The sequence below is a fragment of the Chiloscyllium plagiosum genome, chromosome 31 (assembly GCF_004010195.1).
Source record: "Chiloscyllium plagiosum isolate BGI_BamShark_2017 chromosome 31, ASM401019v2, whole genome shotgun sequence".
Classification (NCBI taxonomy): domain Eukaryota; kingdom Metazoa; phylum Chordata; class Chondrichthyes; order Orectolobiformes; family Hemiscylliidae; genus Chiloscyllium; species Chiloscyllium plagiosum.
In genome coordinates this window covers 7,015,628-7,029,343 of record NC_057740.1, presented here as the reverse complement: position 1 = coordinate 7,029,343, position 13,716 = coordinate 7,015,628, and the positions used below count along the sequence as shown (strand labels likewise).

Genomic DNA, 13,716 nt, shown 5'->3' with positions numbered 1-13,716 from the left:
TTGATGTCAGGTTTTATTTTATATTGACTTGGAAATTGTTACTTTGTTAAAGGCACTTTAAAAATAAAATTTATTGTTGTTAATTATGTGTGTTGTAATTTGTAATGTTCCATTGTGCAGAAATGTAGCAAACCATTAGAATGTTAGTACCAGCTTAAGCAGATAAAATGTTCAGATGTGATAAATGAAATTTATCATAAGTGTAAGATTATGCAATTTGAAAGCAAATATGAATTAAAAGCACTATTAAATAATGGACAGATAGAGGTATAAGAAAACTTGGACGGTGATGTGCACAAATCCTTGAAGGTTGCATTAACTTGCAAAGGTTGCTTAAAGAACTTCATGCGAATGCAGTGATATATGTTAATCATATTTAAATCATTGCTTCAGTCCTAGCTAGATTAATTGCCAACTCTGGGTACCATACTTTAGAAAGAATATTAAGGCCTTCAAGACTGTGAAGAAAGATTTCTTAATACCACATCTTCAGTAACATTGAAAACCTGAGATGGTTCACCACCTTGTGTCGAATGACCAGAAGTTTCAGATTTTCATTAAATGTCCCAACAATTTCCTTTTTTTTAAAAAAAATGCATGTTCTAGTTTTTGCCATTTTACTTTTTGTCAAATACAAACTGGGGCTGTGGAGAAAATCTGTAAAACTCATCCTTCTTATTACATTGCATTGAACATGCAGCAGGCTTGTATATCTTCTCCCACCCTCCCCCAAATCCACCAGTGAGGTTTGGTTAGTTGGATGTCTGGTTTGTGGTACAGAGTGACAACAACAGTGCAGGTTCAATTCCCCTACTGGCTGAGGTTACCATGAAGATACTTACCTTCGAAACATCACCTCTCACCTGGTGACCTGCAGGTTAAACCACAACCAGCTGTCCTTCTAATGAGACAGTTGGATTATGGTGACTTTACTTTAAATGGATTAAAAATGGACAGACAGTTGCCTAAGGCTGGAATCAAATACGGGTCCCTGGCACTATGAGGCAACAGTGCTAACCGCTGAGCCAAACTAAACTTGGAAACTAGTTTCTCAAACTAAACTAGTCCCATTTGCCTGCATTTGACTTATATCCCTCTGAACCTTTCTAATTCATATACATATCTAAATGTCTTTTAAATGTTCTAACTGTACCTCCAACTACCACCTCCTTTGGCAGATCATTCCACATATGAATCACCCTCTGCATGGAAAAAGTTACCCTTCAGTCTCTTTTAAATCTTCCTCTCTCACCTTAAAGATATGCTCACTAGTTTTGAACTCTCCAACCCTCAGGAAAAGACCTCGGTGATTCACTTTATCTAAACCGCGCATGATTTTCTAAACCTCTACAAGGTCACCCCTCAACCTTCTACACTCCAGTGAAAAAGGTTCCAGCTGCCTATTTTTCTAATTCAAGTCCTCCACTCCCAGCAACATTCTGGTAAATCTTTTCTGATTCCTTTCCAATTTAATAACATCCTTCCTATAGCAGGGCGACCAGAACAGTACACAGTACTTCAAAAGTGGCCTCACCAACATCCTGCACAACCTCAACATGACCTCTCAACTCCTATACTCGATGGTCTCAGCAATGAAAGCAAGCATGCTAAACGCCGCCTTAACCATCCTGTCTACCTGTGACACAACTTTCAAAGAAGTATCTGCCTGAACCCCTAAGTGTGTCTGTTCGGCAACACTACCCAGAGCCCTATCATTAACTGTGTAAGTTCTGCCCTTTTTTTTATTTTACCAAGATGTAATAAACTCCATCTGCCACTCCTCAGCCTATTCTCCCATTTGATCAAGATCGCTTTGTAATCTTAGATAGCCTTCTTCACTTTGTCGACTCTACCAACAAAGAGATGGGTGTAAGGACAGAGCTGAGAAAATTTCTGAAGCACTGGCATGGACAGTAGTGTCAACAGGACAAAGAAATGGCTTTAGGTGAGGAACATGATAGATGCTGGAGTCTTAGAGCTTATGCATAATATTAGTAGGGAGGTGATCACCTGAAATGGAATCAGAGAAATTGAATTCAGGAGAAAAGTACTAAAGAAGGTCCATTGAATAAAGAGCATTGATGGAAACATGAAACAAAATCAATGAAGTTACCCCACATTGAACTGATCGAAGGGAATGGTGCAAAGACAGTCATCACAGCACTGACTGTTGCAAGGTAGCTTACTAAAATTGGAACAAAGTCAAATGTAGAAAGGCAGCTTCACTCGGACTCCGAGGTTCCCACACCAGCACCGATTATGTGGGGTGTCCCAATCTACATCTAGCACCCACACCAACATCCCTTACAACAGCATCCCCACACATAAGCTAGCAGCAGGAACTGCAATGTTATTCATTCCTGGACCAGAGCCGATCTTTAACAGAGGAATTCCATCCAGAACGCATTATTGAGTTGAAACAAATCAAGAACAAATGGGGTTCTGGGACCCACAGGAGATGGTTGAGGGAAGCTGACTGAGATAGAGACTGATGAGTCCTTTCATGGAAGATCCCAAGCAATGATTATTTTATTCAATTCAGTTTTACTGAACTTTGCACCAGTTAGAGGAAGACCAACATGGATAAAAATGTGAATGAACTTCTAGATGATAAAGACTATACCCAAACCAAGTATTGGGACCATAGGATACATATTTAAAGTAGTTTGGCAAAATAATGGATGTGGGAATGACAATTACTCTTTTCGAAATCAGTTGTTGACTGAAAGCACGAATGGAAAGGGCAGTGGAAACAGATGCAACACTAATTTTCAAAAAGGATCTCCAAAAGTCTTGAGTGGAAGCAGAACAAAGGAAGAGCACAGGAATTAAATAATAATGGACAGCTCTTTCAGGAGTTGACACAGAAAAAAATGGGCCTGAGGCCTCTTTTTAATTCAAGAACACGGTCACAGAATTGTTATGGTGCAAAAGGCGGCCATTTGGCCCATTGCGCCTGCTACACCAAATGCATTTAAGGAATGTACGAAAAATCTGGGAGTCTGAAATAAAAACAAATAACAATGTGGATTCAGTTGTCATCTGTCCGTGGAGAAACTGATTTTCAAATGTCATCGCATCTGGGAAAAATTAGTGATTTAACAGTTTTGAAATTACTAATTCTACTTCCCATGCCATTTTGATGAACAGGCAATGAACACTGGCATCAAAGATAAATAAATGGAAGCAAATTACTGAATCTGTACTGAAAACAAAAAATACTGGGTATCAGGCAGCATCGATGGAAAAAAAACAATCAAATATTTCCAATCTCAATGATTCTTCATCAGAAATGTATAGGAACTATTTTTCACCTTCGGTTTGTGCGGGGACAGCTTTGAAACTAGGACTTGGCTGAAGGTCAGGTTAGGGAAGGAATTGTTTCCGGTGTCAAGGTATAAGAGGCTACTGAAGTCGACTTCCGGTCTCTCAGGCGCGCAGTGAAAATGGTGAGTGAGGGTTAAAGGCGGTGAAGGCCTGGGAGAAATCCACGTCCATCCATTCCCAGCCGGGCCATTACCATCAGCCCATCATGAGGAGTTAGTTCGATATATGTTTAACTATTGTGCCGCACAGATATTATGGGGAATGGCCGAGGAATTTGCAGGCGTTTAGCCGCTGCAGCGGTGCTCACACTCGAATCGGGGGCTTAACATTGGGCCTAGTGCTTCTATTTGACAGCAGGCAGAGCTTTGTATAAAGTGACGCTTTTACTTGGTCATGTATCTTCTTAAGCAAGGCTCCGTTTCCTGGCCACGGTTTGAATTGATATAGCCCCTGCCTATCCCTCCCGTTTCTGATTCTCCAGTCACTCCATCTCACAATGAATCCTCATGTCTTCGCCAGGTAATGCATTATAGCTACAGTGCAAGACCAAGCGAAAACAAAGTGCAGCAAAGACTCAGCTTGGCCATACAGCACCACTGTAGAGAAAACCAGATCTGTGAGCTTTCCTCAGACGTGAGGGAGTAACTTATTCTTCTCCACAGTGAATTCTGACCCAGATATGAAGGAAGCTCCTAAGATCTGAAACAGCAACTGCTTTTCCTTCCACATACTACCTGACAAGTAGAGTTTTGCAAGCATGGTATTTTTATTTCAGATTTTCAGCATTAACAGTATTTTGTTTTTGTAACACTCCCGATCCTGATTATTTCTGTGCAACAGATTCTGAGCAGTTTGAAGAATGTTAATGTTTCACATTCTTTTATTGTTTGGCTAAGAGCCTTTTCTTTCAATCAATATTTTTGGTCATTTTATGATGGATTTGAGGAAGTCCCTATTAGGGATGTGACTTCTGTGACACTATTCAGTATTGTAGATTTACAGCATTTTGAATGGGAGAAGTTTGATTTTAACCTTTCAGCTCCTAATCTGATTTCTCTATAATTTTCAAAGATGTACTGACTGCACTGAAAAGATGGCACTTCCTTTGTTTTTTTGTTCTTTTTCACGTCATATTTGTCCCTGAACACTTCTGACCGTGCATAATAAATGATGTACAAATATTTCGTCTGAGAGCAAATAAATTGACTTACCAGTCAGTTCCCAAGTTTGCTTGTTCTCAAATAGTGCCTGGTTAGTGTAGGAATAGTGCCCATTCTTGGTGAAGGGCTAATGGCCGAAACGATGATTCTCCTGCTCCTCGGATGCAGCCTGAACAGCTGTGCTTTTCCAACACTTTTCAACTCCTTGCTTTCTCCTCAAATAGTGCATCGTATTGCACAACACCATTAAAATTAATTGATATTACAGTTGAAAACCTTAAATTAGTCAGTCACATTTACAGTGCCCAAGGTGAAGCATCTGATCACCTTTGCCAGGCTCTAAACGATGCAGGAGATGATTTATGTGTAGCATCAAAATAAAGTTATCCCAATATTTACTCTGCTTTGCTCTTCACAGAAGTTTCCTGAATTGCTAAACATCTCCAGCATTTTCTGTTTTCATTTTAATTAGGCATAGTTTGTGAGGAAATAAAACAAATTGCTAGAGAAACTCACATCTGGCAGCATCTGTGGAGAGATGTCAGATGTGCTGAGATTCTCTAGCAATTTCTCTTTCTGTTTCAGATCTCCAGTATTCACAGTTCTTGGCTTTATTATAGTTTGTGAGGATGTTCATGTCAACATGTAAATGCACCAGTGCAATAAATGGCAGTAGTTGAAGATAGAACCGACAGTAGTGTATGAGGGAAGATGGAGTAGAAGGATGCATCAATAGGGTTAGATGAAGTAGCCTTGGAGCATTAACTTTTGTGTAGTCCAGTTGGATTCAATGGTCTGTCCATTCTGGACATGTAATTCCCTGCCTGAACTTGCCTGGAGTCTGCAGCCTTGCTGCTGTTTTGTAATTTCGTCAGAGCGTGAGGTGTTAATGGCCACTTGTTATTGTTTGGCTCTCATTATGCTGAACTCTGAGCTAAGGTTAAATTGATTGTTTTTAATCCCTCTTTCATACAATGATTTGTTGGTTTTATTCTTATTCTTTCTTAGACGAAGGGAACATCGTCATTTGGTAAGAGGCGGAACAAGACCCACACACTTTGCCGGCGATGTGGGGCTAAGGCATTTCACCTGCAGAAGTCCACCTGCGGCAAATGTGCCTACCCTGCCAAGAGAAAGAGGAAGTGTGAGTACCATCGCATTGAGCATAACAGTGATAGCCGTGAACAAAATGGTTGAATGCTGAGGATGAGAATGCTTTATCTCCCTGTCACCTGTGCTGATTCCCATATGAGCATCATTTTAGCACATACCATGGCAAAAATGTTGTCTTTGTACATGATTACTGAGTATTGGGAGGTTCTTTGGAAATCCCTGCAATTCAAGTTATTTCTGGTCTTTTGACATGTACTTTTTGTCAGCAGTCTCTAGAGCAGTTGTTTTAACTTACACTTCACTTGTCTGTGGCATCTTCACCCACTCAACCTTGGGCTAGGTCTGTGACGTGTATCTGCTCTGCCACAGATATCAGGAATAGATTTAGTATTTTTAAAGTTGTTTTAATTAACTGGTTAGATCTCATGGAATACAGGGAGAACTAGCCATTTGGATACAGAACTGGCTCAAAGGTGGTGGTGGAGGGTTGATTTTCAATCTGGTGGCCTGTGACCAGTGGAGTGCCACAAGGATCGGTGCTGGGTCCTTTACTTTTTGTTATTTACATAAATGATTTGGATGCGAGCATAAGAGGTATAGTTAGTAAGTTTGCAGTAGACACCAAAATTGGAGGTGTAGTGGACAGTGAAAAAGGTTACCTCAGATTACAACAGGATCTTGACCAGACGGGCCAATGGACTGAGAAGTGCCAGATGGAGTTTAATTTAGATAAATGCGAGATGCTGCATTTTGTGAAAGCAAATCTTAGTAGGACTTATACACTTAATGGTAAGGTCCTAGGGAGTGTTGCTGAACATAGAGACCTTGGAGTGCAGGTTCATAGCTCCTTGAAAGTGGAGTCGCAGATAGATAGGATAGTGAAGAAGGCGTTTGGTATGCTTTTCTTTATTGGTCAGAGTATTGAGTACAGCAGTTGGGAGGTCATGTTGCGGCTGTACAGGACGTTGGTTAGGCCACTTTTGGAATATTGCGTGCAATTCTCGTCTCCTTCCTATCAGAAAGATGTTGTGAAACTTAAAAGGGTTCAGAAAAGATTTACAAGGATGTTGCCAGGGTTGGAGGATTTGAGCTTTAGGGAGAAGCTGAACAGGCTGGGGTTGTTTTCCCTGGAGCGTCGGAGGCTGATGAGTGACCTTAGAGGTTTGCAAAATTATGAGGGGCATGGATAAGGTAAATAGGCAAAGTCTTTTCCCTGGGGTGGGGGTCCAGAACTAGAGGGCATAGGTTTAGGGTGAGAGGGGAAAGATATAAAAGAGACCTACAGGGCAACCTTTTCACACAGAGGGTGGTACGTGTATGGAATGAGCTGCTGGAGGATGTGGTGGAGGGTGGTACAATTGCAACATTGAAGAGGCATTTGGATGGGTATATGAATAGGAAGGGTTTGGAGGGATATGGGCCGGGTGCTGGCAGGTGGGACTAGATTGGGTTGGGATATTTGGTCAGCATGGATGGGTTGGACCGAAGGGTCTGTTCCATGCTGTACATCTCAATGACTCTGACTCTATGGTTATATTGTGCTTTTGAGAATAGCAAAAAGTGGGTTTGTGTTAGGTGACATAGTTGAGCATTAAGTTGAATGTCAGGTGAGAGTGTGCTTTATTTCAGTTATGTGGTGCTTCATGGTTAAGTTGATGCTGACTATGTTGTTTCGTATGTTATTGTGGACATTCCGTTAGATGTCAGTGAGTGATCAGTATCTTTTGAACAATGTTTCTCCAGGAATGGAGAGGAGTGATTGATGTTAAGATAAATGCTTGTCAGCCCTCACAAATGGTCTTGTGGCTGTAAAAGTCAAGCGTCTTGAAATATTTGATTATTTAATTATTAGCTATTGGGGAGGTGATGCCCTCGTGGTATTACCACTTGACTATTAATCCAGAAACCCAGAATAATGTTCTGGGGACCTGGGTTCAAATCCCGCCACAGCACATAGTGGAATTTCTATTCAATGAAAACAAATCTGGAATTAAGAGTTGATTGATGACCACAAAACCAATTGTCAATTGTCAGAAAAACCCAACTGTCCTTTAGGGAGGGAAATCTGCCTTTCATTGACTTCACCCACAACTTTCACCTCTTCCTCAAGTTCACTTGGTTCATCTCAGACACTTCCCTCCCCTTTCTTGACCTCACCATTTCCATCTTGGGCGATAGTCTCGAGATGGGCGTTTACTCCAAACTTACAGACTCTCATAACCACATGGACTACACTACCTCCCACCCAGTATCCTGTAAGAACTGCATCCCATTCTCCAAATTCCTCAGCCTCTGCCACATCTGCTTGGATGAGGAGACATTCCATTTGCGAGCTTCCCAGATGTCCACCTATTTTGAACAATGTGCTTTTCCTCCTGCTGTCATGTAGACAGCCCTCTGCTTCACCATTTCTGTTCTCTGTTTCACTGCTCTAACCCCTCTCCCTCACCTTCCACCCCACCAGTCTCTGCATCTAATGAGTCATCCGTAAGCACTTCCGCTAACTCCAATGAGACCCCACCACCAAGAACATCTTCCCTTCCCCACCCCTCTGCCTTCCGCAAGGACAGTTCCTTGGCCAATCCTTGGTTTGCGCCACTGTCCCTACCGATGTCCCCTGAACCTCCGTGTACCTTCCCCCGCAACTGGAAAAGATACAAAACCTGCTAGTACACCACCTGCCACACCTCCATCCAGGGCCCCAAACGGTCCTTCCAGGTGAGACAGAAGCTCACCTGCCTCTTTTCCACCTAGTTTCCTGCTTCAGGTGCTCTCTATGTCATCTTCTTCATATAGGGGAGACCAAATGTAAACTTAGGGAACGCTCACCGAGCATCGCAACTGGGTCTGGAAGGGCTGACTCGACCTCCTGGTCACTGCCCATTTCAATTCTCGCAACCACTCCTTTTCTGATATGACCATCCTTGGCCTCCTCCATTGCCAAAATGAACTACAGCGCAAATTGGAGGAACAACACCGCATCTTCTGCCTGGGCAGCCTGCAGCCCGGAGGACTCAACATTTCAATGTTGAGTTCTCCAATTTCAAATAGCTTCCCTCCCCCAGCTCCTCCCCATCCCTTCCACTGCTTCCTGCCATCAACCAGATTCATTCTTCCCACTGACCAACCAGGTCGTACCCTGTACTTGTCTTCACCTATTCCCACTTCACTACCCTGTCCCCATGATCCCCTTTATTTGCAGATCCCCCCACACCCAGCTCCTTGTCCTGTAGTAGGGTTCCACCCGAAATGTTGACTTCTCCACCTTCTGATGCTACCTGGCTTGCTGTGTTTTTCCAGCCTCCTGCCTGTGGAGCTCCTTACCTGGTCTGGCCTACATGTGACTCCAGAGCCACGATAATGTGGTTGAGTCTCAACTGCCCTCTGAAATGGCCTAGCAAGCTCCTCCGTTGTATCAATCGCTAGAAATTCACAACAAAGAAATGAAACCAGACAGACCACCTGGCATCAACCTTGGAACCGGAAAATTCCTTCCCTACTGGCATTGTGTGTCAAACAACAGCAAGTGGACTGCAGCGATTCAAAAAGGCAGCCCACCACTACCTTCTCAAAGGCAACTAGGGATGGGCTATCAATGTTGTCCAGCTGGCGACGCCCAAGTCCCACAAAATGAATAAAAAATAAGAATGCTTTTAGCAATCACTTGATTTTCACCCTAAAGTTCATGCAGGCATTGTTCTTCAATTCACTTATGCCTGATTTCACTCCTGGTGTTCTTACCATTCAGTCTTTACCAGTCAAAAACCCATATCATGCTGTAAAAATTCTTAACTGCTCTGGTGTCGTTTGTGGTTATTTTCAATTTGTGCTCCTTATTTGACCAGTGAAAAGAAGGCGTTGCTATTTGACTTGTGTAGTTCTTCAGAAGTTTGAAGATTTTAATTCGGTCAACTCTTGATCTTGTACTGATGAATTCTCAACATCTCAAGGTATCCTCAGAAGTATTACCCCTTAGCTATAGTAAAATCCCCATGTTTCAACATTATTTAAATGTTTGATATATGGAGTAAACTGAGAGGCTGTAATCTCTGGTTTGTGAACTGGTCGGTGGGAACATCCACTCTTGTTGAATAGCTCTGTCAATTGCACCTGTTCAGTTTGGGAGCTGATAGTTGTGATCTTTCTGATTTTTCTGCAGATAACTGGAGTGTGAAGGCCAAAAGGAGAAACACAACTGGTACAGGTCGCATGAGGCACCTGAAGGTGGTGTATCGCAGATTCAGGTAAGGGGTGTAGTGATGCTGAGAGGCTGTTTGTAATGATCATGGCAGCAGTGCTAATGCACATGATCACTGTTTCTGTGTGAAATGATCAAACATCAATTCTTCCATAAGATGAAAAGTAGAAAATTGGAATAGGCTTCTAGAGTGTTCTTTTTTTTATCTCCTGACAGAGGTACAGTTTGGGCTGGGAAGGCCATCTGTAAGAGGCTCATATTGTGGAGTGGGATAGGGTTGGTTTATCTAGAGGAAGGAGTGTTGGAGTGAAGGAGTGGGTTGTATCTCAGAAAGAGCAGTGTTTATGGCTGTATGTCGGAGAGGGGCAGCATTGGGTGGTGAATCTGGGAGGTAGTAGTATGCCAGATCAGGAGCGAGTCTGTAACCTCTGTAATCTAGTCTGAATCCAAATCACTGAATTTCCGCTTTCCTCATCAAATGAGCTTGGACTGGGGTTCTTCAAGAACTTGAAGAAGGGCTTTTGCCTGAAATGTCGATTCTCCTGCTCCTCGGATGCTGCCTGGCCTGCTGTGTTTTTCCAGCACCACACTTCTCAACTCTGGTCTCCAGCATCTGCATTCCTCACTTTCTCCTTCTTCAAGAAGTTTTGATTTGAGATCGATAAATATTTAGAATATATTAAGGCCTTGAATCAGAACACATTACAGCACCTTTTTATAATTTGATTCGGGTGTTCGGCTGGATAGTTGGGAGAAAAATGAATCTAAGGCATGCCCCAAATCAATGATTAAAATGATCTGTTATGAATGCAGCCTGGATGTTTGGGAAACCCTCAGAAACCCCTAGAGGGTGTGTATTTTACACTTCTACATTTCTTGTCGTTAAAATGTTGGTGTTTTTTGTTAGGTTTTCCTTTTTAAATTCCTTTGTTCACATAATGGAAACAGCCTGTTAATTTAATATATGATAATTGTTGTGTTAGTGGTGGTGCTTAAGCCTTGATTTGACATTTTTCTGCCACCTAAAATGTTTACTGTACATTGAATTGGGGTCAAATGCCATCTTAAAGTAACAAGTTTTAGAGAAGGAATGTGGTGTGTTTTTATAAGTTATCACTTTTTAAAAAAAAACCCTACTACTTGTCTATTCCATGTATATTACTCCAAATTAGCACCTTTCAGATTCTTGGAATATTCCAAGGTGCTGCATAACAATGAAGTTGAGTAGCAAAACCTGCAACAATTTGGAAAATGGTTTGCTGAAACTTCGAGGTTTCTCTGCAATAGCATCAAATTTTGGAGTACTATTACATAAATGAAGAGGAAGGTATTCCAGAGGACTGGTGTTCTTTATAATTGAAGGAAATATTGAGTACTTGAGAATTGGTTGAAATATTCTCGAACTCGCTAATATTAGGGAGGATTCCAATGTATTGGAAAACCACTTGCAATTGACTGTTTGGGCAAATACTTGGCAAGTGGTGTTTAATGTAGGAAAAGGTGAGTTTTTGCACTTTAGTAGGAAGCATCCGAAACTGATTTAAAAGGAGAAAAACTCCACAAAAGAGGAATTTGGATGATCCGCACGAAACACAATGTTAGCATGCATGTGCATTAAGTAGTTAACAAGACAAGTTGAAATTTTCTGGGGGTTTAGAATTTTAAAAACCCCTGCATTTCTTGTGGTCGGGCAATTGTGTAGGATGTTAGTGACATCACACGTGGAATACTGCATACAGTTGCGTCCTCGTATTTAAGGAAGGTTGGCATTGGAGGTTGTTCGAGAGGTTCCTGAGATGAGAGGGTTGAACAGGTTAGCCTATTAGAATTAAACTCATTAGAGTTTCAGAGAACAAGAGGTAATCTTATTGAAATATACAAGATTCTGAGGGACTTGACAGTAGATGTTGACAAGATGTTTTCAGTAGTGAGACAATAGGAACATTGTTACACAATAAGGAAACAATCATTTATAACTTAGATGCAAAGAAATCTTTTCTGAGGGTAGAAAATGTCTGAAATTCTCAGCCCCATAGTTCTGGAGGCTATATCACTGAAAACATTCAAGGAGGAGGTAAATAGATGTTTGAAGCGTCAACAAGTTGATGGCTACGAGGAGCTGACCAGAAAGAGAAATTGAGGCCTTGGGCAAATCAGCCATAATCTTGTTGAATGATGAGGCCAGCTTCAGGTGCTGAATAGCCTGCTCTTGCTCCTATTTCTTCAGTTTTTTTTTCCTTTCTCTTATTCTGTGATACCATGACTGCTCTCCAAACTAATTGACCTTTGTCCTAAATTGCTTTATATGTCTGAAAAACAAATTTCCATTAATTTCATGTTTAAAATGTAACCGTCTAGTATTAGTTGCAATTTGCAGAAGAGCACAAATATCTTGACGAGTTATGTGTTTAAGTGTCCGGATTTCAGTCCTGATAGGCCTGGCTCTAATTTTAGACGGTCTTCTGATCCATATTCCCCAACATACAAACAGTTTCTCTCTACTTCCACTTGTTTCCCTAAATATCTTGATTTTGATCATATTGCATCAAATTCCAGGGAGCACTGGCTAGTGTTTGTAGTCTCCTTGTAATTTAACCTCCTAGGTACAATGATAGTTTTGGTGAATCTGCACCGCATTGTCTCTTAAGGCCAATATATCCTTCTTAAAGTATGGTGCCCAGACTGCTCACAGTCAAGGCCTTACCTAGTCAAAGTATAACTTTACTGCCTTGAATACTAGTCCTCTAGAAAGGAAAGCAGTATTTCATTACCCTTTTTATTAACATTTATTATTTTCTTGCCAGTTTAATGATTTGTGCATGGAGCCCCAAGTTTCTTTGGACCTTCACTGTTTCTAGCTTTTCAACGTTTAGGAAGAGCCATGCTGCCTGACCTGCTGTGTTTTTTCAGCGCCACACTTTTCTACAACGTTTAGAAAGAGTTCTGTCTTATCCTCATAGGATCTATATTGGATCTTTTATTTGCCTGTATTCAATATCCATTTATCGCAGTTTTTAGCATCCATTTAATAATATATTTGTAGTTTTATGCTTCATCCACGCTCCTTACACTGCTACATTTTTTATGCCATCATTAAGTTAAGGTTAGTGGTGAGCTAATTAGTTATGTAATTTGTTAATAAGTATGGTGAATGGGTGAGACTCCAGCACAGATGATTGCAGGGGTATTATTCAACAGACAACACACAAGGGTGGGGTTGATACAATTAGTGGTAGGCCCTTGGGTAGTTATAGAGTAACACGGCATGGAAACAGATGTTTCAGTCCAACCAGTCCATCCTGACCGTAATCTCAAACTAAACTAGTCCTACCCTGCCTGCTCCTGGCCCATATCCCACCAAGGAGAAAGTGAGGACTGCAGATGCTGGAGATCAGAGCTGAAAATGTGTTGCTGGAAAAGCGCAGCAGGTCAGGCAGCATCCAAGGAGTCCCTCCTCCCTCCCTTTTATCTTGGCCTGCTGGAGTCCCTCCTCCCTACCTTTTATCTTAGCCTGCTGGACACACTTTCCTCATTCCTGAACAGGGAAATATTTCCCTCCCCTCCCCTATGAACGTTCTGAAAAGACCACTCCCTCAGTGACTCCCTCGTCAGGTCCACACCCCCCACCAACCCAACCTCCACTCCCGGCACCTTCCCCTGCAACCGCAAGAAATGCAAAACTTGCGCCCACACCTCCCCCCTTACTTCCCTCCAAGGCCCCAAGGGACACTTCCATATCCGCCCAGTGCAAGGGTAGAGAGATCAAGGCCAACGCGGGGGGCGAGAAACTGAGCCCAGTGCAATGGATAGAGAGAGATCGAGCCCAGCACGGAGAGAGAGAGATTGAGACAAGTGCAAGGGTAGAGAGAGATCGAGCCCGGTGTGGGGGTAGAGAGAATTTGAGCCCAGTGTGGGGGG

The 13,716-nt window shown here is 42.1% G+C and overlaps 1 protein-coding gene across 2 annotated transcripts in view; it reads left to right on the top strand.

Annotated features, from left to right (window-relative positions):
* The first annotated feature begins 3,356 nt into the window (after window positions 1-3,356).
* Window positions 3,357-13,716, top strand: part of rpl37 (ribosomal protein L37) — a 12,142-nt gene continuing 1,782 nt past the window's right edge. The window contains exons 1-3 of one of the 2 annotated variants that reach the window (XM_043720910.1): window positions 3,357-3,449; window positions 5,496-5,631; window positions 9,760-9,844. In XM_043720910.1, the coding sequence (XP_043576845.1) occupies window positions 3,447-3,449; window positions 5,496-5,631; window positions 9,760-9,844 (224 nt within the window). In that variant the 5' untranslated portion in view covers window positions 3,357-3,446. Of the gene's footprint in view, window positions 3,450-4,067; window positions 4,088-5,495; window positions 5,632-9,759; window positions 9,845-13,716 lie in introns of those variants that run through there. The other variant, XM_043720911.1, reaches the window with a different exon arrangement.